The sequence below is a fragment of the Cryphonectria parasitica genome (genome assembly GCF_011745365.1).
Source record: "Cryphonectria parasitica EP155 unplaced genomic scaffold M406scaffold_7, whole genome shotgun sequence".
In the NCBI taxonomy this organism is placed as follows: domain Eukaryota; kingdom Fungi; phylum Ascomycota; class Sordariomycetes; order Diaporthales; family Cryphonectriaceae; genus Cryphonectria; species Cryphonectria parasitica.
In genome coordinates this window covers 628,034-651,479 of record NW_024468915.1, presented here as the reverse complement: position 1 = coordinate 651,479, position 23,446 = coordinate 628,034, and the positions used below count along the sequence as shown (strand labels likewise).

At 53.0% G+C, this 23,446-nt stretch overlaps 5 protein-coding genes across 5 annotated transcripts; 2 read left to right on the top strand and 3 right to left on the bottom strand.

The window, feature by feature from the left end:
* Positions 1-1,018: 1,018 nt before the first annotated feature.
* M406DRAFT_263315 (amino acid transporter) lies at positions 1,019-3,256 on the top strand (the record flags this gene model as incomplete). Its single annotated transcript, XM_040917583.1, has 6 exons — positions 1,019-1,244; positions 1,331-1,413; positions 1,519-2,301; positions 2,443-2,554; positions 2,698-2,934; positions 3,051-3,256. 6 exons carry the CDS (start codon positions 1,019-1,021, stop codon positions 3,254-3,256), a joined length of 1,647 nt encoding a protein of 548 aa, XP_040773216.1.
* Positions 3,257-6,194: 2,938 nt separating this feature from the next.
* M406DRAFT_332620 (uncharacterized protein) lies at positions 6,195-7,725 on the bottom strand (the record flags this gene model as incomplete). The annotated part of the gene is made up of 2 exons (XM_040920768.1): positions 6,195-7,080; positions 7,202-7,725. The coding sequence occupies 2 exons, from the start codon at positions 7,723-7,725 to the stop codon at positions 6,195-6,197; spliced, it is 1,410 nt and encodes a 469-aa protein (XP_040773215.1).
* A 6,588-nt stretch (positions 7,726-14,313) lies between these two features.
* On the bottom strand, positions 14,314-15,416 carry M406DRAFT_72253 (uncharacterized protein; the record flags this gene model as incomplete). Its single annotated transcript, XM_040925533.1, has 5 exons — positions 14,314-14,381; positions 14,421-14,457; positions 14,672-14,817; positions 15,218-15,285; positions 15,325-15,416. 5 exons carry the CDS (start codon positions 15,414-15,416, stop codon positions 14,314-14,316), a joined length of 411 nt encoding a protein of 136 aa, XP_040773214.1.
* A 784-nt stretch (positions 15,417-16,200) lies between these two features.
* M406DRAFT_46751 (uncharacterized protein) lies at positions 16,201-19,045 on the bottom strand (the record flags this gene model as incomplete). Its single annotated transcript, XM_040924313.1, has 4 exons — positions 16,201-16,296; positions 16,387-17,963; positions 18,034-18,605; positions 18,678-19,045. The coding sequence occupies 4 exons, from the start codon at positions 19,043-19,045 to the stop codon at positions 16,201-16,203; spliced, it is 2,613 nt and encodes an 870-aa protein (XP_040773213.1).
* An 812-nt stretch (positions 19,046-19,857) lies between these two features.
* M406DRAFT_341491 (nicotinate phosphoribosyltransferase) lies at positions 19,858-21,407 on the top strand (the record flags this gene model as incomplete). Its single annotated transcript, XM_040921671.1, has 3 exons — positions 19,858-20,053; positions 20,133-21,195; positions 21,266-21,407. The coding sequence occupies 3 exons, from the start codon at positions 19,858-19,860 to the stop codon at positions 21,405-21,407; spliced, it is 1,401 nt and encodes a 466-aa protein (XP_040773212.1).
* Positions 21,408-23,446: the final 2,039 nt, after the last annotated feature.

Below are 23,446 nucleotides of genomic sequence, written 5' to 3'. Positions count from 1 at the left end.
CTTACTACTATGTACAAAAATTAAGTATTCCTCATGGAGGATTTCTTTTCTTCCACCGGATGAGATGCGCCACCAGGAACCCAATTGAGGATAGACGGAAACACCTTCTCTCCCTTGTACTTCATACGTGTACATGTAATTGCTCAACATCTATTTTATCTTCAAGTAATTGTCTGAACTCGCTTTTCTTCTTTGAGATAGATTTCCTGCCTGACGTTGCAGTGGGCAATCGAACCGCATCATCTACATCGAGTAGCTGAAGGCCGGAAGAGAAGAACCCCCTACCCAAACTGCCGAGATCTCCAGTCTCTTACTCTCTCTGCCACTATCCCAGCCCCAAGATAAGCAAGCATTATAGGCAGCGGGAAGCCACCCCCCCCCCCCCCCCCAAGCCCATCGCTTCGGACTTCCCTTGTCAGCCCTTTAGATCTTGATACGCTGGCTCGGCGTATGTGCATCTACTAATACTGCCATGGTAATATGTTCATTAGCTCCAAAACGAAACGGCGCGTCTACTAACCAGGAACCAAGAGAAGCCCCGTTGCGACGCCTCTTCTGGCCCAGGGTACCAATGCCAATCTTTATGCTTATCAGCAGCTATGGCTTGGTCCTCCCTTGCCCTGGCATGCCCAGGTCATAGAAAATGTATTACTACTGTATTCGCTAATGGGGATCGATCGCGGAGAGATTGCCGTAGCGATACACCCAGGCAAAGATGCGAATCGCTAATTGATGCAACCCACCCCCCTCCCCTTTTTAAAGCTGATATGCATGTCAGTGGGCTGAGGTATTACATAGTGCCTACCACGTGGATAGCAGTACCGTTGTAATTTTTCTTACTTCCATCATCATCATCCTCTCGCTCGTTTGCCAATCTCTCGTTCCTTGTGTTACCGCTGTGACTGAGTTCCCCATTTGCTGGAACTTGCATGTTTTACAGTCATCTCTGCGGTACTCGCTCCACTGCCCATACAACTACCCTATCGTTTGGACAGCCTGGAGGCAAACCCTCGACAGCATGGGCGAAGGCAACGAAGGACAGAAGCTGGGGAGGAGGAGTCCGGAATCAGGCGGTCAGACTGAAGATGAGACAGTGGCCGCGACCCAGGACGGGATGGTCGTCAATGCCTCTGGTTACAAGGACCAGCTGAAGAGACAGTACGGTCTGGTTGGCTTGGCCGGAATAGCCTTGACGGTCGATAATGCCTGGATTGCTCTGGGGTCGTCGATATCTGTTTCGATAGGTACGCATGTCTCATGCTGTCCACGGGTCTTCTTCAATAACGATAGAGAGAGCACGTATACTGATATCTACTTTCTTCAATTATAGCCAACGGTGGTCCACCAGGTGTCATCTTTGGCCTGATTGTCGCCGCGTTCTATTACTCCTTTATTGGCCTGGGCCTGGCCGAGGTACGTTTTAAAAGTGCTGGCTTATGTAGTCATTGACATAATTTTACCGTCCTGTGACTGGGATCTTCCTTAGCATCAAGAAAGCTGATGTGCATACTGCTCCAGTTCTCATCTTCGGTGCCCACAGCCGGAGGCGTCTACCACTGGGCAACCATAGCCGCCGGACCAAGATGGGGACGGATGCTGGGCTTCTTCACAGGCTGGATCAACTTCTACGGCTGGATGTTCGACCTCGCCTCGCTCATCCAGATCACCGCCAACATCAGCGTCAACCTCTACGTCGTCTACCACCAGTCGACCTACGTCTACGCCGCCTGGCAGGTCTACGTCGCCTACATCCTCATCACCTGGATCTGCGTGCTCATCGTCGTCTTCGCCAACCGCGTGGTCCCCCACACGCAGACCCTGGGCATGTTCTTCGTCATCGCGGGCGGCCTCGTCTCCATCATCGTCGTCGCCGCCCTGCCGTCCAAGCACGCCAGCAACGAGTTCGTCTGGGGTAGCTTCGTCGAGAATAACGTGACGGGCTGGCCCGGCGGCGTGGCGTTCCTGTGCGGCGTGCTGAACGGCGCCTTCACCATCGGCACCCCTGATGCCATCACCCACATGGCCGAGGAGCTGCCTCACCCCAAGCGCGACTTGCCGCGCGCCATCGCCCTGCAGATCGGCCTCGGGTTCCTGTACGCTTTCGTCTTTGCCATTGCCATCATGTATGCCGTGACCGACCTGAGCGCGCTGACGGCCGGCGTCAACACGTATCCTCTGGCCAATATCTACCAGCAGGCCGCCACGAGGAGCGACGGCACCCAGAACCTTGGTGCGCAGTTTGGTCTGCTGTTCATCATCTGGTGCTCGAGCATGCTGTGCTGCATCGGCACGACTGTCACGGTACGTGAGGCCCCTCCTCCCGTTGGGAGGTAGAGAAAAGAGAAGAGGGCGAAGTGATAGAGAAGAAGAAAAAAAAGCAGAGGTGGTTGTCGAGAGGTCTGAAAACTTGACACTGACAATTCTTGCTTGAAACACTTTTAGAACTCTCGCATCTACTGGGCTCTCGCGCGCGACAACGCCGTGCCCTTCTCAGGGTTCTTTTCCAAGGTCAGCGAGAGGCTGTCATGTCCTGTCCCAGCGACCCTTTTCGTTGGTAAGTCCTCACGCGCAAAACCGTGTCGAGCTCGTTCATCTTCTCCTATTTCTTTGCTTTGACTTCTCCCCCACAATACTTCAACCATGAAAAAGAGGAGAAGGCTGCACGTAACTCAAAATTAACAATGCTTCCAAACACAGCCGTGATCGCAACGGGCCTGGGCGCCATCCCCATCGGCTCCTCGACCGCCTTTCTCGATCTTACTGGATCCTTCATCATCCTCACGACCGTCTCGTACGCGATTCCTTTCATCGGCAACGTCATGACGAGACGGCAAAACTTCCCTCCAGGGCCCTTCCACCTCGGGAAGTGGGGAGATGCCGTCAACATCATCGCCGTAGTGCTGATTATGTTCTTTAACATTTTCTATTGTTTCCGTAAGTTCCCATTTGCATTCCCCTCCTGCGAGGATTTCATTTTACTGCCGGAGAGATGCAAAGAAAGAGGAATTTGATAGTGGCTGACCGAGTCTTGTGTCATCTACTATTATCAGCATACGCCCTCCCCACGACAGCAGAGTCTATGAACTATAACTCCGTCATCCTCGTCGGCGTGATGTTCATCACAGCTGCGTGGTGGTTCATCCACGCGAGGACAAACTACCCCGGCCCCAAGGTCATGACCATGTATATTCATGAGGGACAGGTTGTAGAAACGCCGCTGGAGGCTGGCGGTCTCAACACGGCGAAGGAGAAGTAGTTAGGATGGACTGTGACTTTTGAGAGCTCTTGGTCCTGTTTGAGAAGGGGGGAAAAGAAGAAGAGAAAAGAAAAAAATGATGATGGAGAAGAGTGTTGCTTCTGGTTGTTGTTGTTGTTGTTCTCCTTTATGTAATGTGCATAGGAAAGGAGGAACATGAAAAAAATGATATAGAGAGTAGACAGACTGCAGTTATTAGACGTGCTGCAATAACAAAGATACCCCCCCTTCTTCAGTGTTCTCAATAAATTGATCAAGTATAAAATCCTTCCCACATGGAGTGAACATGTGACCACCCACAATCGAATAATTGTCTTCTGAACCAGGTCCATCAGACTTCTAGACAGAAGACACACACGTAAATGAACCTTCCAGCTTTGTGCTCCAGGGATGGCATGGACCCATTCATACTATCCCCTTCTCCTCTCTTTTCCTCATCAAGTACAAGATGACTCCACAAAAACACGCCTCTCCCTTCCCCTGCCAAACAAAAAGCATTGACCATCCGTTCATCCACCCAGCAGGAGGGAACTTCAAAGTCAAAATCATCGCTGTCGCCGACCTCTTCTATCTCCGAGCTGGAGAACAATCTCGCCTTTTCCCTGTCTGATTTCCCCCACTGGTTGTTTCCCAAGTATCTTCTTACCCGGGAAGATGATAGCCTGTCCATCTGTATCCTTCCAGCAACACCCCCTCTCCCCTCCCCCCCCCCAGCCCGGCCCGTATTCCCTCCTGCACAGCCATAACATCAAGTGAAGTAACTCACTTCTCTTCTTCCGTGGAGGTGGCACTCCAGGGCCCGGGTCTGGTCTGTCTGCACAGACCGCCACCTGCACCAACCCTCCTTCATGTCCCCTCCTTCCTTTGGCGAGGTAACACAACAGAAAAGGAAAAGCCACACAACAGAACTACTTACTGTCTACTGCTACCCACCCTCTCCCTCGCTCGAAAGCCTCGGATCTTGACCATTCCACCGCATAATAGTCCCGCAACGTCGGATCACAAGGCAAGACAATGCTCCCCCCCCCCCCCTTCCAACCTCGTGCAGACCCCAACTCTGGCCCCCCTTCATCTTCGTGTGTACATGCACATGTTACATATGTGTATGTGTATAGTATGTCGTATATACATACCTACCTCCCATCCCTGTCCGTTCGCCCGGCCACCTCACCGGCCTTTCGGCCCCCTTCTGATATTCTTCCTTGTCTCTTCCCCCCCCCCCCCCTCTCCCTCTCCCCAGACTTCCTTTCTTCTCCCAGAAAGAAGACTGTGAGCGAACGACGACGACAAGGAGAGACGGGGACATCCGTGTTGTTTTGGTCTATCCCTCTCTCTCCTCCTTCTTCCTCACATTCACTATGCAGGTCTGAATTGATAGTTTGAGGCTGTTCCTCTCTTTTTCATATTCGTAAAAAGAAAAAGAAAGAAAAAAAAAAACCAAAAAACCACCACGCCTGACACACTGACTGTTACTGAGCCGTAATTAGATCGGAAAAGTAATGACACAAAAGAAGGAACGAAAGAAGAGGTCTGAAAAAGAAAAAAAATCAATAGCATTTCAATAAACCAGACGTTACCGAGACAGTAGTCTGGTCGGTCTCACCCATGTATCCGGTTTGGATGCTGCATGGATTGAACCTCATGCAGGGTTTTTCGTCTTCTTCACTAGACCACTTGGACTAGAGTGAGGTGGGCTTCGGCTTTCTGCATCTGGCCCCGGCTATACACCCACTTTGAGGGTTTTGATTGATAGCAACCCCTTGGCTATAACTGAGATCGTGAAAGAAAAACTCCGAGGCAGACTAGTTGATATGAGTTGGGAGGGGTGAAGGGGGAAAGGGGGGGTGATAGATTGAAAGATCACCGTGAAACTGTTTGCAAAAGACACAACAGACTTAAGTTGAAGATGATTGGAACAGATTGAATGCATGCTTTCGGAAGAAACCCCCTCAAAGGGATTCCGTGTCAATTTGAATGTGGTATCAGACTTTTGAAGCCTCTAGCTCCATATAAAAAAAAAAAAAAAATAAATAAAAAAAAATAGGACAATCCATGCCTCCGCAAGGCGACACATGTTTTCTAGATGCGGGGCTTGGTGCGCCCGTCTAGAAAATGATTTCCAGAAAATGAAATGCCTCCGCAACCATGTTGCCCCAATCTCGACTGAAGCCCCCAGGTACCCCAAGGGAGTCGTCGTTAAAACCGCGTGCGATCTCTGTGTTGTTTATTTTATACATGGAATGCTTTCTTTGTGTCTTTCTCTCCAACGACCAGAGTACCTCGGCCAAAGAAAAGAAAAAATGCCTGACGCTCATGCAGCCACTATCGCCCCCTTCCAACACAATATAAATAAATAAAAATCGGGCTAAAATCAAGAATCTTTCCTTCCTGAACGCCTGGACACGGTAGTCGTAGCTTGCCAGCGTCCTTTGAAAACCCCAGTACACCAAAGCATGGATATGATCCCATTGCGCCAACCCTCGTTTGACGATTGATTTGTTACAAAAGAAAGTGGAGCAGTAGTATGTCGGTCGGTAGTAATAGTAGATACAGATGGAAAAGCGGGCGAAAAGAATTGGCTATGTGAGCCAAGATTGACCGTGTCAAATATGCCCATCGCGGGTGGTCGAATGAAGGAGCAAAAAAGTATTAGAAGAGAATGGGTAGGTAGGTGGCGTTGTATAGTTGTATGTTGAGTTTCGCTCGAGTGCGTAGATCGTCCACTAAAGGGCGGCGCGCGGGTGGCATTAGGTCGAAAAGGTCGACGAGCTCTCTCCTTGCGGCGTAGCCTCATCATTCGTCTGGGTCCGAGAGAATGTAGTCTTTGGGATGGCTCTTCCCTTGGGCCCCAAGGACGATGTTAGAGATGAAGCCAGGAGGCTAGGTTGAGATTGCGGTTGGTATGATTTGTATTGTCGTAAGAGTGTCGAGTTTTCATTCAAGGAAATGGAGGTCGGCCAGAGGGGTCCTGAGGCGGCTGCTGTTGCATCCTCCTTCCGTTCTCGCCACGTGCGGCTACCCACTCGGCATTTCCGCTCTGTCGACCAGGAAGCTCGGCGGGGTGCTTGGTGTCGTCGGAGGATGATGGCGCTGGGGTCCGTCGAGGCGGCTGAGGAACGATGGCGGAGGTGGTGTGTACCGAGCCAGGGACAAGCTCGGTGACGGCCTGTGTGATGGACGAGATGACAAAGGAGCGGAGCTCGCGATCCTCTCGCGCATCCTCCTTCTCGAGGCGGAAACGCGAGTCCTTGTTCATGTTGGCCCGCCGGATGTTCCTGATCTCCTGCATGATATACAACATGACCTCTTCCGGGCACCGGGTGCGCTCCAGCGCATAGTCGCTCTTGCGCACGTACCTTCGGGTCACGTCGGTGGCACCATCGATGGAGAATGCTACGCAGTAAGACATCTTCTTGCCCCATCCTTCCGAGTAGAGACGTGGATTGTCCCATGCCTCCTCGCAGGCGTCGACATGAACCCATCGCTTCTGGTGTTCCGAATAGATTTCGGTCCAGACGTGGTCCTCGGCGTTCCACACCCACCGCACACGGGCCCCGACAGCACGGCAGAGCATGCTGAAGCAGTTTGCCCACTCTCCAACCCGGCCTCTCCGGGTTTGTAAGAGTTGCCAGACGTCACTATATCGGGGAAATCGCTCGTAGGCGCCGCACGCGGAGTTTGAGCATCGGTAGAGCTCAACGAGGAGAGCGCCACGGGCATTCTCGTCGGGCGTGGGTGCTGTCTTGCCCTGTGCTATCGTCGGGGACATGCATGCGGGACATGGTGGGTTGTTCACCCATGTGAAGAATGTACGCTTGAACCACCTGCAGAGAGTAGTCGAAACAAGTCAGGAAACGGCCCGTCCCAAAAGACAATTTGCAGGATGGGGGTGGGGTAGGATGAGTGGCTGGCTGGCTGACGGAAAATGAGCTAAAAGAAACGAACCTGAGCAGTGCCCGGACGACACAATCTTGGTAGCCCCATTCAGGCTTGCGGCCATCACCCATGCTTTCGGCCTGTGCCTGGAGCACCTGGCACTCCTCCTCAGCCTCTCCATAGATCCGATCCAGAGGAATCACCTGGAGGGCCTCGTCGAGAAGGCCGGGGTTTTCGTACTTGGTAGGTGTTTGTGAGAGCGTAACCATGAGGTTCCTGAACTTTTGTGAATCGCGGTCGTTTTGTGCGGGCGGCGTCGGTATCAAAGGGAGATTGCGCAGTGATGCATAGGTAGGCGGAGTGTGAACGCTGCTGGCGTGAGAGGTCGAGGGCCGTGTTGGAGATGCGGCGGCAGCGCGGAGGTCGGCAGACGAGGCAGTCTCACGGGGCTGTGGTGTGCCCTGCCGTGATCGGTTGGTGAGCTCGGTGAGCCTCCTGTCCCTCAGCAGCTGCTCGAATTGTATTCTCAGATCATGTGCCCAAGCCTCATCGTATTGGCCCTCCTGAGGCACGTTGCCTCTGCTTGGGTCCATCCTGGCGTCGATGGGAGAGCCGACTGCCCTGCTTGGGAAGCGAGAGGCAGACGACGGGAGGGGAAGGAGGAGGAGGAGGAGGGTGGTGGTGGTGCTGCCGCTGAAGAGCAGGCCGGCGATGAGGATACTAAATAGGTTCCTTGAGGTGTTGTCGTAAGCGTAAGCGTCTACGCAACGGGTCTCGGCCGACGAGTCGCCACCCTTAATTCGTAGGCAGGTGGATCAGGGCCACGATGGTCGGTTTATGCCTCGAGGCCGTCGCTGTTCTCTCAATGGCACGAAGGCGTCGTGTCTGTGTGTGTGTGTGTGTGTGTGTGTGTGTTGTCGGATAGACAATTGTTGCCTGGTCGTCTCGGCTTTGGTCGTGAGTGACGAGGACGATCGCCTTTTCCCTTCTCTATGACTATATCACAACCATCGATCGTTGTATGACGAAGACAAATCGATGAGAAGTCTAGGTAGGACTGCAGTCGAATTAACTGCGCACACACGCACACCCACACAGCAGTAGTAGCGTGTGTAGAGGAAAAGAACGTATATGGGGGAGGCGGGAACGGGGGGGAGGGGGAAGAAATGGATGCGGCGAAACGGAAGAGAAAGCGCGCGCAGGGCCTGTTGAAATGGGAGAGGGTAAGAAAAGATGGATGGACAACAGGGTGGGTTGTGGAGAAATTGTCAAGAGGCCAGGCGAGGCGACGCAAGGCGAGAGACAAGGAGAGAGAGAGAGAGAGAAGAAAAGAGGATAGGAAAGTGGTATTAGTTGTTGAATAGTGTGTGCAGCGCAGTACGGTGCGGCGCAGGTGGGAGGGAGAGTAAAGTGATGATGGAAGACGGAAGGCAACCGACGAGTCGAGCAAAGATGGGGACAAGCCACCAAGGCAAGCGGACCCCTGTGTGTGCCTGGGAGTGGGTTCCAGGTGCCAGACCAGAAAGGACAGTACAATGTCTTGTCTAGTGGCACTGGGGTTCGAGGACAGACAGTGGGGAGAGGAGGGTAAAACGGCGGAAGGCGGGAGAAGCTACTTTGGTACACAGGCGGACAGTCCAGAGCAGAGATGGAGCAGGGGAGGGGGGGAGGAGGAGGAGGCTTGGTCTGGGTGTGTGGGTGCTGTGGGTGTGGTGTGTGGGAAGAATGAAGCGTTGCGTGGCAGGGTGGCAGGGTCGTAGGCCTCGCTGCTAGGCCCTTGCGAGGGCCTGACGGCTTGGCTGCCCAGATGCTTGCGTACACCGGCACACACAGTAATGGTGTAGCCACACACCTTAACCACCTCCCCCCCCCCCGGCCTCCCCTCCCAGCACCAAACCCCAACAACCACCATCTCTCTGTCACAAGAGAGGAAAAAAAGAGATTGTGCTGCTGCTGCACTGTACATGGTAGGGCCATGGCAAAAAGTCGTACGTATGACCCCGGACCGAGAGCAGACTAGTCTCGTAATTGCGTGTCCTGCGTTGCGCTTCTACAACTTCAGAAAAGACCCTCGCCCGCCAGGACGCCAGGTGCACGTAATACACGTGGGGATGGGCCCTCCATGAGACGCCATGAGACCCATGGGATTGTCTGTTTAGTGGGCTCCCGCGGGTCGATCATGGGCGCCGCAGTGAGTTGGCCCCGACTTCTAGCTGTGTCTTCTTTGCTGTGCTTGGCGGGTGTGTTTTGTTGGCGTGGTGCCAGTCGCCAGGTTCCCTCCCCCCTTGTCCAGCTTGAAGATTTCCTCGGTAGGGGAGTGACGCGCGTACTCTGAGGCGTCCCTGCCAATCATGACCTATCAATTGCAAGCTTGGGGTGGGGCGGGTCGGTATATGGCAAGCCATGAGCCCAGGAAGGGCAAACAAGGGGCAGGGGTCTACGCAGTGCAGTATCATACTATAGTAATTTCAGACCAGGTTACCCTGACACGGTCTATATTTAACGCCGATATTACTTTTCTGTGTGCTACCATAGTAGAGTACGTACCTTTCCTGTCTCTCTTTCTGTTTTTTCCTTTCTGCTTTGTCACTCTCCCCGCACTCGTATGGGCCTCATAAGCTTTCTTTCTTTGTCCTGATGAGGGTCGCAAAGATTACATACATGTGTAACACGAAAGAAGCTGACTGTGACACGAAGAGAAAATTGAAAGAGAAGGGAGGGGAGAAAGAAAGGAGAGGTTCCATACTGCAACTAATCATCAATCCATCCTGCCTAGACCTCATTCCAGCAGAAAGAGGCACCTTTTAATCTCCGAGATGACTTCTATGAAGGGAAAATGGTGGCCTCGTCTTCTCCATGGCCTCTTTTTTTTCTTTCTTCCTTTTCCCTTCCTTTCTGGTTTTTGAAATTCCCCATAGAATGACGAGGCTTAGTCTTGGCACTGCCTGCAGGCCCAAAAATGCCCAGTGCCCCTTCCCCCCTGGTGGTCTATCAACCTGTCATTTGCAATGTGGCTTTGTTTTTCTTTTTTCTTTCTTTCTTCCCTTTTCCCTTTTCCTTTTTCAACCTGGATCGTGGCTGATGATGACAACCCGGTGCGGTCATAGTACGTAGCTTGGGCCCCTCCCCCCGGTATACTATAGTACCCTGCCCTGCATTCCTCATTCTACTGTTTGACACACACCAATTCCACCACTCACAAACCACCACAGCCAGAAGTGGGCCTTCGTTTTTGTGATAAGCCTCAGTTCTGGCTCACACCTTCCCAACGCAGGCCTCATGGCTTAGGATGTCGGGCACTACTTTAACCACGTACCATACTTTTTGTACTCGTAAGCCCAAAATTTGGTAGCAAAGTATCACCACGCCCTTTTCTCTTTCTTTCCTGTCTCTCCCTCCTTTTCTGATTCGCCGTAACACCACTGCGTACCACGCCGAACCAATCTGTTCTGCAGAACCAACGACCATGAAAATCTGAGAAGATCCGATGGTTGAAACGCAGAGGCCCTGCATTAAGTAAGCATAGTCGACTCAGCCTTCTTTTCTCTCCCTCTTCTCTCCACCCCCTGGAATCCAAAACATGAACTTGTTCAGGGAGGATCCACCACAGTGCTGCTTGGGGTTTTTAAGTTCGAATCCGGACTGTGTGCGATGATGAGATGATTAAACCTTGCTGTTTCTGGGTGCGTGTTTTTGTTCGGCTCACCGCGCGACCGGCTTCCATCTGCTTCAGGTCTGAAAAGATGCTTAAATTCACAGTCGTTGAGCACTGTCCTCAACAAGCTCACATATGTACCCAAGTATCTTTCGTCCCCTCTTCGTTGTCCGTCGCTGCCAATCAGACTGCATTGAAGATGGAACGGACATGGGGGGAGGTGATCGCTTTTTTGGTTGGCCTCATATTTATGAAGATCTCTTACTTGGTACCATCCGAAACAGACAACATTGCGCCAGCTCGCCATCCGTCGTCAGACATTTTCGGCTGGTCGTCGAAGATCTCAATAGATGCAGGACTCGCATGCATGCATGCATTTCCTCTTCCAGCTCACTCACATCTCCTCTCGATCCCCGCCTCCGTCAGCAGTTGACGTGGGCTACTTGATAGTCGGACAGGCCGGCTTGATGGGAACACCGGAGGAGCGAAGCGGTCTTTGACCGACCTTGCACGAGTCCCCTCTTGTCATGTGTGTCCCCTTTTAAGCTTTGAGCAGTGACACTCTCTGCCAAAACAGTCTATTCGCAGGCCAAAGGAGAAGAAGGGTGACGACTCCAGGCCTTGTCCTCTGGACCCCAACATCTGAAGTTACCCACCTCCTCTGCACCACCTTGCGGCTCATTTTCATTGTCGGCGTGAGTGCCCAGTAAGACGGCTCCGCAAACCCCGTTGAAAGGGGAGGTGGCCAAGTCGACACGCATGCTTGGCGTGCCTACGAACCATCCCCCGTCGGCAGCTGCTGCCGGATACCAAAGAAGGTGTGGGATAGATGATACAGTGCAGAGAAACAGCCAGCCATCATGGGCATAGTCCAGATCTCGGTACTTCGGCAAACAATCTGGGCAGACTGCTGATACAGTACACACGAGGGTGGAACTAAGTACTACTGTACTATGCGAGGTTGGTTTTGCTGCTCTACGTGGAATGCAAAACAAAGGAAATCCGCCTCCTCACAGACCTGGTGGCGCTCCTGGCGTTCAGCCTCAACGACCAAAGAGACGGTCTCTGCTAGTGTATTGGCTAGTATGGAGCAGTACTGTGGACACACACACACACACACACACACAACGGGCCATGGAGGAACCGGGCGGCACAGTGTCTCTCTGGAAAGTTGACACCCGCCGGGGGGGAGAGAGGCTTGCGCGTCCCCAGGCTTGGCTGTTCCAGTACGGGCCCCACAACCAACACCAGGCTTGTCGAAGGGATCATTGGCCCGTGCACCTGTTTGTTGTTCAAAGGGTCCCATATGTTCTTCTCTCATATGCTTTCGGTTCTTGTATTCAACTATGGTACGCCATAGTGACATCGGAGGCGCGGCTTCGGATCTGCGCCGGAACCCCAAGTAACCGTCGACTAATGATGTTCATCTTTGCATGACAAAAAAATCATTGACTATTCTGTTTGCAGAATAAGTCCAGGGTGACTGGAAAGAAACACAAATAGCTGAGGATAGGTCCAGATGTCGATAGTCTTCTCCTGCCCACAAGAGGCCTGGAATATCCACCCCGAGCGGCACAGCGCAGATTCCCTAGGGAGATGGAAGATGTATGAAATTCTCCTCAACGAGCAGGTCACTGGCATCCGCATCGTCGTCGACAGGTTTGTAACGCCAGAAGCAAAGCCACTGTGGCTCCCAGTCCACATGGGTTACGTCGGCAGGTTGTCTCGAGGGAGGACTCCATCTAGCTGGACATCGCGGCTATTCAATGCTGGGTTACGCCGCGGCCAGCTTCCACAACGGGTATGGGGAATATCTCCATGTAGGAGGAAAATAAAAGAAAAAAAATTATGTGTTGCGTGACCATTAACTTATTCCTCTGAAGGAGGAGGGAGAAGAAAGGAAGGGGGGGGGGGAACCGGGTCGGGATGGACAGCTGGTAACGTGCCGCAGTACCATTCGCGAGGGCGAGGGGACCTTCCCAACTGGACGGACGACTCACGGTATTGAAAGAAAAGGGCATCGCTTGAAGCAGCAGCACAGAAACTTGCCACGAGGTCGGCGAGATCTCGTTTGACCATCTTCCGACTGGAACGCAACCCCTGCTCGTTGTTCGAGAATGATTGCTTTCTTTCCTCGTGGCCTTCTGGCGGATCCACGAACCTCGTCTACTCGGATCAAGCCGCTCGGGAGAGAGGTCTTCCCCTCCCCATTATTTCTTCTCTCTCTCTCTCTCTCTCTCTCTCTCTCTCTCTCTCTCTCTCTCTACTTTTCTCTTTAAAAAGGGTGATTTCACATTGATCCAATATGCTTTGAGACGATCGCAGCCAAACAAAGCAAGTCCAACGTGGGAAATTCAGAGCATACATCATCATAGCCAGTCTCACCGTACCCTTCCCCCCCCCCATGCATTGCTTGCCGGCTACCGAGCAAAGGAAACTCCGTTCGTAGTAGAAAAGCCTTGATAAGCCAATGATTTATACCCCGGCCGAGATAAGATCTATTTGGGTATTCTCCGGGTCCGAGATCGTCCGCCCCGCCCTTGCTTTTTACCCATGATCTTTCGTTCTCCCATGTGTGGCTTGGACCAACCATAGCCTTTGCCCCTCTCATCTTTTCAAGGTCCAAGCGCTTGACACTGTCAAACATCCTCTTTAAATTGTTCATGCTGCTGCGCGACCTCCCCTTTCCCAGTTCCGATAAAGCACGAGTGTGGTGCTCCGGCAATTCCAAGCTCTGTGGTCGGCAATTCATTTATTCTCGATCCGTAATACGAGACGCCACAGCATATTCGTACAATCAAGCCACGTCCTTAGGGAGGGTCCAAGCTGGCGCGGCCCCCATGGCCACATGTCGTGGGCAAAATTTAAATGGAAAGAGTCAGTCAGATTCACATGACACCAAGAAAACGTAGCCCACCAGTCCTCGATCCCTGGACTGCTCTAGACGCGCGTCTAGTTGTAACGTCGATTGACAACTACGAGTTTGGCAAATAAGCTCCGTTCTGATGTGAGCAACGAAAAAGTAGTTTCCTACCCCATACGCCAAGACACAGATCTCCTCTTTTCCGTATTACAGCTATTATGCAAAAAGTATGTACGAAAAAGCAACAAGGCGCTTTGACCCTTTTGTGTGCGGGGGGGCAATCCTGGGGAGAGGAAGGGTGAAATTCTTGTATTGACCATGTGAGCCCTTTTCTCACTTGGACTGGGCCAAGGGTTCGAATCTGGCCCATTTGATATATATTACTGTGAGTATTACCAGAGTTGCAGGCCCTTGCTTTTGGCGTGGTTTAATTGGGAAGGGGCAGGAATGGATATTGGGACGAACACCCAGGTAGACCTTACCGAACCTCCGAGCCGAGCTCCGCTCGATGAGGCTCTGCAAGAGCATAAAGGAGGGAAGAGGGGGAGGGGGGGGGGGGAGGGGCCGGTAAGCACCGACTTTGTTGTCATATCGAGCTGGAGATAGAGTACCCGAGAGGCGTCATCGTCGACGTTGTTGTCGTCGTGAGTTGATTATTATTCTTCAATCCATGGGGTCAGGGTATGATATTCCCACTCGCATCTCGTACGAGCCGGAGCCGGCCTCAGCGTCTGTGCTCCTCACGGAGCGGTACCGAATTCAATACATACATCTAATAGGCAAAATGTCCTCAAACACGGAACAACTCTATTGAAACATAGTAGTATTGTTACTCCTTTCTGAACAGGGTGTTGGTCAAACCTCACTCCAACCATTCCTTTTGTTCCCTACTTTTCTGCAGCCGTGGTTTGGGTTGCTAGACGAGCCGGGCAAGAGACTGTATCGGAATCTCTCCGTAGCCAACCTCCTCGTACGAGCCCGGCCGGGTCCGATCCTTTGACCCTCTTGCCCCATCACGTACGATGTTTGCTTCTGCAAGTAAGCTGGTTGTAACCCATAGAAAGTCAGTAGTTGGTGATAGTAGCCGCGCGCGCCCCGCCCGTCTATACGGGTACGACTTGATTCCAAATATCACGGCCCGGTGGGGGAGAATTTTGGGTACGGGTGCTGGTAGTTATTGGCAATAGCTTCGGCCACGGACGCGGGAAGCTCACTTCCGCAGGCCCGTTGTTGTCGTCGTCGCCCTTGTTTTGTTTGGTTACCACCACTTGGCACTGCTCGTATAGGTAGCTTAGGTGCGGTAGTGGATGGCTGGGTAAGATGATCCCCCCCGTCTCCTGAACTAAAACATCTCTCTTATTCATGGTTTTCTTTTTTTCCTTCCTTCTTTATTCTTTTTCTCCTCACATGATTAGCATGCTTACTTGATGCTAACATACCCCTGGTAACCTTAAAAAGAAATTCAAGAACCACAAAAGTCAAGCCAAGTCAGGCCTCGTCACCCTGCCTTTGCCTTGCCCACCCGGTATGTGGCGGACACGATCCGTCTCTCGCTGCCGTAACCTACTAATCACACACCCCTCCTCGTGACCTGGGACCGAACTGATCCGACCGGACCAGGGGGAGGGGAGGGTCCTGTAGTGGTGCTTGCGTAGGCCTCTACCTTATTCTTACCTTATCTTCTTCCATTCATGGGTTGGTGAGAAGCAGAAAAGATGGGACGAGATGGAGACGAGCCGGGGGGGGGGGTGAGAGCTAGAGAGCATTGCGTAACTTGGTTTGTCAGTCTTTTTTCTGTCGTCTTGTTTCTCTTTTGTGTTTCTCTCTTTGTTAAGTATGCTTCCTTTTTAGGAGAAGAATCTTTCTTGTCATCTGTTTATCGTGAGCCATACCGTGACGTGTCTACTTAGTCCGCCTAGGCAATGGACATGCCTTGGAGAGTAAGGTGAGGACACGACAAACAGGAACCAGTAAGGACAGGGGTGTCTGTTGTATTGGGCAGGCTTGCCAGGGCGACGGCGTGACGAAGCTGTGGAGTTGGAAGATATATTTTTATATACATATATCTATCTACGTATATGGATATACTATAGTAAAATATACCATATAGTCACTGCCAAAGATTCGACTTGGAAGGTGTTTGTCGAGGCTGCGTATATCCTGACTACTGCCAAGACACAGCGAGACCGTATGTTATGATAACCTGAAAGACCAAAGAAGCAAGGAGTGATCCTCGAGTAAAGTGATCATGATCTTGAGAAGAACTGCAAAGTCTACATGTTTTTGAAGACTCTAGTCTGGTATTGTAAAGGCCTGTTGTACTTTCTAGGTGAGGGTATACAGGACGTTGGAGGGTACAGATAACACCCTTCCGCGGCTGACACACTGACATTCAACCATCATGAGGGAAGACGAGATTTCCCCAACCTCTCCGGTAACCTGCCTGCTTGAACGGGCCCATCAGAGTTCCAAACAGGTCGGGCCCCCATTAGACCGCGTCTTACACTCCGTTGCGTGTCCATCCAGGACATCTGAGCACTTCCTACTGGTCTAGTCCTCCACGTATCTCGCTGGCGCGTCGAGATCCCACTTCGGCCTTTCCATCAGCGCGATCTCCAGCGGTGGGTGAGCGCCAGCTGTCGCCGCCTTCTTCTTGCCCTTGCCCTTGCCCTTGCTGCCGTTGACATCAGACCCATTGACCTGTGGCTCCCCAATAGACTCGGACGACAGCGGCACGATGCCCAATATCGGCCGGTACTTGTACGTGTGCCACCAGTTCCTGCGCTTGGCAACACCGTCGTCCTCCGCGGCGCCGCTGCCTCCCACCTCCTTCTGCTGTGACTGCTCGCGGTCCCGCAGCCTCTGCAGCTCACCGCCTTCTTCTTCCTCCTCCTCCTCACTGTCGTCGTCATCGTCGTGATTGCCCTCCAAATCACCCTTGCTGACCTGTGAGCTATCGGCATCAGCATCTCCCATCTCGACATCCACCCACTCGCCGCTCTTCCCATTCTCGGCAAGCGCAACACGAACATGCTGCGGAGCCAAGGCTTGAGAGCTCTCCATCTTGCTACCCGCGCCGGTGTCCGTGCCCCTCTTGCGCTTCCTGCTCCTCTTCTGCTTGGCAGACTCATCTCCGTCCTCGCCAAAGTCGAGTGAGATATCAAGCATAAAGAGGAAGCTTGTCCCGTACATCCAGATGCGGGATCCCTGCCACAGAGCGCCCTTGATCAGGTCGCGCGTAGCACGGACCTCGTCGGGGAGCTTCCACGCGGCGTTGCGCCGGGACCATTTTGTCAACGATCCCTCAAGCGCGTGGAATGTGTAGATGCGCGAGGCGGTAGTGATGGCCAGTAAGACGTAGTCATCCGAACCATGGTCACCTTCGCCATAGAGGGACGAGCCGAGCGCCTCCTCCGAAAAGGATAGCACCACGGGCGACTGCGACAGCTTGGGAAACAGTGGTGCCTTGGGGTTCCGAATCCACCTTGGCCCAGAGGCCTGCCCAGGGCCTTGGCCCTCATCGCTGTCAGAATCAGTCGAGTCGCCTGATGCTGATGCCGCGTCATCGTCTTCGCTTCTAGGACTGGCGCCATTCTGTAGGCCGCCGTCCTGCATGATCCATGTGTCAATGTAGCCGGCCAAGTCCGCGGTAGCGAGCATGCCACTATCGGGGGAGAAAGCAACATGTGTGACACGCCTATCGTAGCTGCCCAGACCGCCAAGGCGTACGTGCTTGGGAATGTCTCGTCTCAGTCGGGTCAGCTTTGCAGGCCGCGGAGATATGGATACCAAAGATTCGTCCGAGGAATCGTCCCGTATTATTCTTGTCGTGAGGACCTTAGTGCCCTCCTGAATCCAGCAGAGCCACTGGCCGTCAGGAGAGATTTGCACCAGCGTGGAGCCGGAGCTTTCGATTGCAGCAGGGACCTCGATCTTGCGAATGCGCACTTCTTCCCTGGCATCAGCGCTCGGCGTCAGGTGGAACGCCTTGATGGCAGAGACAGTCGAGACGACTAGGACTGAGCCATCTCTGCTGATCGAAGCCGAGGTGATGTTTGATTCGCCCTTGATGAGTATCCGCCCCAGCAACTTGCGATTCGTTTCAATACTTTGTTCCACATCATCGCTCTCGAGAAGGTCTTTCATCGGCCGACGTAGTGTCCAGATATGTATCTCTCTGTCCCACCAACTAACGATCAGACGCCCCTGGGGGGCACTTTGAAGCGGGATGGTGTGTGGAAGATGAGAGAGGGTGCGGTGATTTTCGACACCAGCTTGGCGCAGAGGGGTGACGACGGGTGTGGCATCAGGTCCTAGAAACGAGAATCACAATTAGTAAAGAAGTCGCATACGGCGCCACATGATAGAGCTGGGTAGTCTCACCTCCGGTCACGACGACACTCATGCCTTGGCCTTCAAAAGATGCCATGGCTTTCACGTCGTGGTCGTGGTATTTCCTGTGCCAGACTCTCTGCCAACGAGAAGGATCACGCGCCATAGGGCGGTACAGTGCTGTCCGGCGGTCCATGCCTCCGCTAATGATTGAGGAGCCATCTGCACTCGTCGCAAGACTCAATACATCTGACTTGTGCCCTTGTATCCGCTGCGCCTGCGTATAGGTCTTGCCATCCCAGATTACCACCTGGCCGGTAGAGTCGCCAGACACAATGTCGCCATTCTTGAGACACTTGACGGACCAGACAATGATGTCCTTCGATCCGCCAATGAGATCTTTTCCCAATGTCATCTTGCGCAGGAGCTCTCCTCTCCTCAGATCGTAAACTCTTATCGAGCTATCCGAGCACCCGACAACAGCGACTTGCCGTGACTGGAAGGCGATGCTAACCATCTTGATGTTGCGCTTTGCGGTTTTGACCAGCACTCTCTGGAACTGAAGATCGTCATCGTCGATAGAGTAGAGAACAATACTACCGTCGATCGTGCCCGCGACAAGCCTCTGTGGTTGACTTGCAGCCGCAGCTCCGTTCGCCTGTCCCTGCGGCGGCGCAGGCTGTGCGCCAAGGCACCAGATATCTCCGTGTTGCCCACTCGCATGCCTTTTTGCCCTGCCCTGTTCAAGGTCCCATTCTGTCACGGTCGTGGTGTAGCCGATGCTGAACAGCCTTGACCTCCCTGCAATGACGTTTCCTCCTGGCAGATGTTCGTCTTCGCCGGTCACCCAGACAAGAGAGTCCACACTCCTATCACTTCCGCCATGTATTATGGTTTCTTGAAACCAATTGCCATTCAGGGGGTTCCATATCTCAATATCGCCATTCGCTCTTCCAATCGCAAGTCGGGCAGGCCTCTTGGAGGACAGGAAAGGGTGGGAAAAGGCGATGGTGTTGATTGGCGAGGCAGGGAACGGAACGAAGCGGCAGCGGTGGATGTCCATGGTGAAGAAATTCAGCTGTCGTGACTGTGAACTGTGACTTGTCTCTTACTCCTCTTCCCCTGCTTTGTTCTTGAGGTCAGCGTGGACCCAGGGGGGGGGGCTGTGAGAGAGAGCACACGCGACAAGAAATTGTTGCAGTGTGGTGCAGTCTGGAGATGTCACTGGCACAGGCTGCATAGGCGCCTTCATTGAAAATACTATCCCAAAAACTTTTTTGTTGCAGTGATTGCTGCGGCAGGCAAGGCTTAAAAATTTAGTGGGGACAGGGAAGAGCATTACCTGGCTAGGCACACTACCAGTGACTGAGTACGTACCACCACCACCACAGCAGCCAGCAGCAACAGCTTTAGGGGTCCCACCAACCCCACCATGCTCCCTAGCCCCACTGACGTTTCTTGATAACCCAGCAGTAAGTCCGCAGTCGCGCTTTGGAGTTCCAGAAGGTGGGATGCTGGTGCAGAAAGGAGGGGCAATACTTACGCAAGTCGTTTGAAACTGGTTAAGAGCAGGTCTCGATGTCCCTTCCCTCTTCTTGGATGTTGTCGAGAGGCTCGATCTAAACATGGCACTGGCTTTTTGTAGCTGACTTTTGTTCCTCCTCAGCAGTCAGGTCCTCCTTTCTGTTCAGTCCAAACGACAACACGAGCTGTCAAGGTCCTTAGTAGTTGCGCTGCCGTGCCTTCCGGATCATACGAAACCGGCTCTCTCTTTCTTGCGCCGCTGCTTGCCCAGGCTTGACAATCGTAAAGAGCTTACGAATCTCTGCCAAACCCCTCTTGGTACAATCCCCTGGGTTGATATTCGCCAGCACCATGGACTTCAATAGCTCTTCGCCCTACCCAGAGGGCGTCATATCCTTTCTGGATACTGATCTGTACAAACTGACTATGCAATGCGCTGTCTACAAGTACTTCAGAGATGTCCCTGTTACCTACGCTTTCACCAATCGTACCCCGGACAAGAGGCTGTCGAGAGAAGCCTACAAGTGGCTGGAGGAGCAGATTACCAGTTCGTTACTGTTTTTGTCTTCCTGTCTACATGACCTTCACAAAGTTTGCTGACGTCAGCTTGTTTTCTGTGTCTTTAGAGCTCGGTAACATCTCCCTCCTCCCTGAAGAGCTGGATTTCCTCAAAGAACACTGCAAGTACCTCAACGCCGAGTACCTCGAATTCCTACAGGAGTTTCGTCTACACCCGCGCGACCAGGTCGTCATCAAGTTTGTGCCGTTTGGAGAAGACACGGGCGCCGCCACAGATCTGGGCGATGTCTACATGGCCATCAAGGGAAGATGGGTCGACACAATCCTCTATGAGATCCCCATCTTGGCCCTCACCTCAGAGGCCTACTTCAAGTTCATGGACAAGGATTGGAACTACGATGGCCAACAGGAGAAGGCATTTGATAAGGGCTTGAAGCTCCTCGAGGCAGGCTGCATCTTCTCCGAGTTCGGCACCCGCCGGCGCAGAGACTACCATACCCAGGCGCTCGTCTTCAGAGGCCTCGTCCAGGCTAGCGAGCAAGGCAGCCAGCGTGGCCTGCCCGGCAAGCTGTCCGGAACCTCGAATGTCCACCTTGCTATGCGCTTTGGCATCCCTCCCGTCGGCACCGTCGCCCACGAGTGGTTCATGGGCATTGCGGCGATCAAGAACGATTACGCGCGTGCGACAGCAGAGGCACTGCGGCACTGGGTCAGCTGCTTCGGCGAGGGCGTGTTGGGTATTGCGCTCACGGATACGTTCGGTACGCCCGAGTTCCTGAAGGCCTTCAACCAACCCGTCGAGAAGCTCCCGGACGCACCGGCTACCACTGGCACCGACAACGTCCAGCAGTCCAAGACATATGCGGAGGTGTTCACTGGCGTCAGACAGGACTCGGGCGACCCGGCGGAGTTTGTCAAGACCATGCAAAAGTTCTATGGCAGCGTTGGCATCAAGGACAAGAAGGTCATTGTGTTCTCGGACTCGTTGAACATCGAAAAGTGCCTCGAGTACAAGAAGATTGCAGAAGAGGCCGGCTTCCAGCCTACCTTTGGCGTTGGCACATTCCTGACAAACGACTTTACTCGTCTCTCTGATGGCAGCAACTCTACGCCGATGAATATCGTCATCAAACTAAGCTCAGCAGGCAATAATGCGGCCGTCAAGATCAGGTATGCCCTCCATGACCGCAACCGCAGTACGAAGGATCGGGTCTTTGAACTAATCGAGCATCCTGTCTAGTGACAATATTGGCAAGAACACAGGCGACAAGGAAACGGTGGAGAGGGTCAAGCGCGAGCTTGGGTACGTTGAGAAGGATTGGAAGGAGGGTGACGAGAGCAAGAGATGGGGCGTTGACGGCAACCAAGCAAAGGCGAACTGAGGCCTTGTACTATTGGAGTCTGGTTTGAGGATCGGGTGGGCTTACATGCGGCGGCGAGAGCACAATTGATGAATTTCATTCCGGGGATACCACTTGATAGATTGGATTAGACGGCAACCGAATAACACGGAGATGCTAGAGGCGTCTGATCATGACACCATTTACCAATTCAAAGCGGTGCTTGTGTCACTTTTCTCTACAAGCATCATGTACCTCCAAGTCTGGCAGTCTTGTCTTGCTTCTTTTCTTCTATCTTCGCATGAGGTTGGTCTGTCTGCTTCTCTGTCTCAGCCAGTCTTGTCTCCCTGTGTTGTTACTTACATGTATGCATATGATGAGTCACATTTGTCTCGGCAGCTGTCTGGTTGTTATGACAACGTTCACAGTGTCACCAAGAGGAGGAGAATGCTGGTGGGGAGGCCATGGGTTTGTGGTGATGTCCGAACTTCCTCATGAGGCTTCTGAATGTCCTTTCACATAGTCATCCACAATGCTGAGCAGAGGGCAGGTCGGCTCTTCCTTAGTTTCCCCCCTTTCTTCTTCTACCTGGCTGGCAAGCAAAGAACATGTCTGCGCTATTTGGATAGGTCCCATTGACCCTCGACCCTCTCCTCCTTCATCATCAAGGCACAGCACTTCCGCAGATGCACTTGTAGATCTCGCATCAACTTGAGACAATGAGTGACAGGCGATGATAAGCCTTTCAGCCCTGCGTCAGATCATCATGGCATGGGGAGGACGGACAAGTGAGACCCAGCTCAGAGCGGTGATGGTAGGCAATGGCATGCTGGATCACGAGAGATGCCTGCCTGCCTGCCTATCTGCCTGCCTGCTTACTGACTTGATATCGTCAAGCTGGGGCTGCTTGTCTTCTGGGACCCTTTCACTCAAGTGTCCCGACTCGTGAACTTTGGTCATGAGGACAGGTTGGACAGCAGCTCATCTGATGAGATTTCCAATCTAGGGAGGAGACCATTACTAGAGGGCTCGCCCACTGACCGCTGTCCACAAGAAATGATGTAGACTTCCTGGCCAAGAAAGGACAATTCCTTCATGCCAGTGATGCCAGCGGCAATGTGACCTCCCATTGCCTGTATAAAGGCCCGAATCTCAACATCCTTCAGCCAGCCATCCCAAAAGCTACAGCAGATTCTCGAGCCCACGTTGGCTCGCAGCACAGCACAAACAATATCAACCCCCTGGGACCATCCACGATCATTCGAGCCAGCAAGATGTCCTCTCAATACAGATAGCATCCACACGAGCAGCTCCCTCACCAAATCAACCGACCGACGACCTCAACGAAGAGATCGATGCTTCCAAGAAAGAAGGCCTCGGTGAAGGGTCCTTGTTCCCGGTGCGCTGGTGCAGGCCCTTCGACTCAATTAGCACAGCCTGGCTCTGATCAAAGAAGGGGGGTCCCGGATTATAGTGGCTACAGGTCAGGTCCCAATAGGCTATGCACTTGCACATCTTTGCTCCGCCTCCAGCTCACGATCGTGTGTGTGTGTGTGTGTGTGTGGGAGGTCTGAGGAGATTACTCGTCCCCAGGAGCCCAACCACTGACAGCCAGGCGAGGAGATTTGGCCCTAGGGCTAGCTGTGCGCAATGAGACGACGCAACATGCCATCAGCCCTGCCACACACATACCCACCCCACCCTGCGACAATCCATGGCCAGGATGTGGTAAAAAGAGGAGGAGGCGTGGTGGATCTCCCGTTACGCAACTTTCTCTAGAGGATGTGTGTGCCTTTCGTTTAAAGATTAGCCATGCCGCAGAGGGGCTCTTTGCTCCCTTTACCTGGCACGGCCAAGATCAGCAAAAAGAAGGGCCGACGCACCCGGGGGGGGGGGGGTTTACTGTACTTATATGTGGCTGCCAGGTTCCAGGTGCTTGGGTTTCCCCTCCCCTGCACAACGTTTTAGTTTTTTTATTTGCACCGCTTCTGATGTGATAAAAAGGTCTTTGGGATTGGGGGGGCTGGCCAACTTGTAATTCTCAGGCGGGAACTAGACTCAAGCTCCAGTGGGTTTTTTTT